This window comes from Gigantopelta aegis, chromosome 6, assembly GCF_016097555.1.
Source record: "Gigantopelta aegis isolate Gae_Host chromosome 6, Gae_host_genome, whole genome shotgun sequence".
Lineage (NCBI taxonomy): Eukaryota > Metazoa > Mollusca > Gastropoda > Neomphalida > Peltospiridae > Gigantopelta > Gigantopelta aegis.
This window is the reverse complement of record NC_054704.1, coordinates 39,183,540-39,183,828: the sequence shown is the minus strand read 5'-3', so window position 1 is coordinate 39,183,828 and position 289 is coordinate 39,183,540. Positions and strand designations below refer to the sequence as shown.

Here is a 289-nt window from a genome sequence, read left to right as displayed (position 1 = left end):
ACTGATACTTACCTTTGCCATACAAATCACAAAACACTTGTCTAATAGACATCTTCGAAGACGTACCAATCCGATCAAAATTAATTTGCCTATTTAATTTATTATTAATTAGAAACAGTCCACTTTTGTACGGTAATAGATCACAACGTCTGATAGGGCCACTTCATTTATACTGTTCATATAGTTATGAAAACAAAAGAAAAGGAATTTAATTAAATAGTAGCTTCTGAGAGTGTGAGTGAGTATTTTTAACATGCCCATATACCACTAAGGTTTCAGGCATGTCTGT

The 289-nt window shown here is 32.5% G+C and overlaps 1 protein-coding gene across 1 annotated transcript in view; it reads right to left on the bottom strand.

The window, feature by feature from the left end:
- LOC121374536 (receptor-type tyrosine-protein phosphatase T-like) overlaps positions 1 to 52 on the bottom strand; it is a 43,154-nt gene extending 43,102 nt beyond the window's left edge. Inside the window, exon 1 of the mRNA XM_041501640.1 lies at positions 13 to 52. Coding sequence (XP_041357574.1) covers positions 13 to 52 — 40 coding nt within the window. The remainder of the gene's footprint in view (positions 1 to 12) is intronic.
- Positions 53 to 289: the final 237 nt, after the last annotated feature.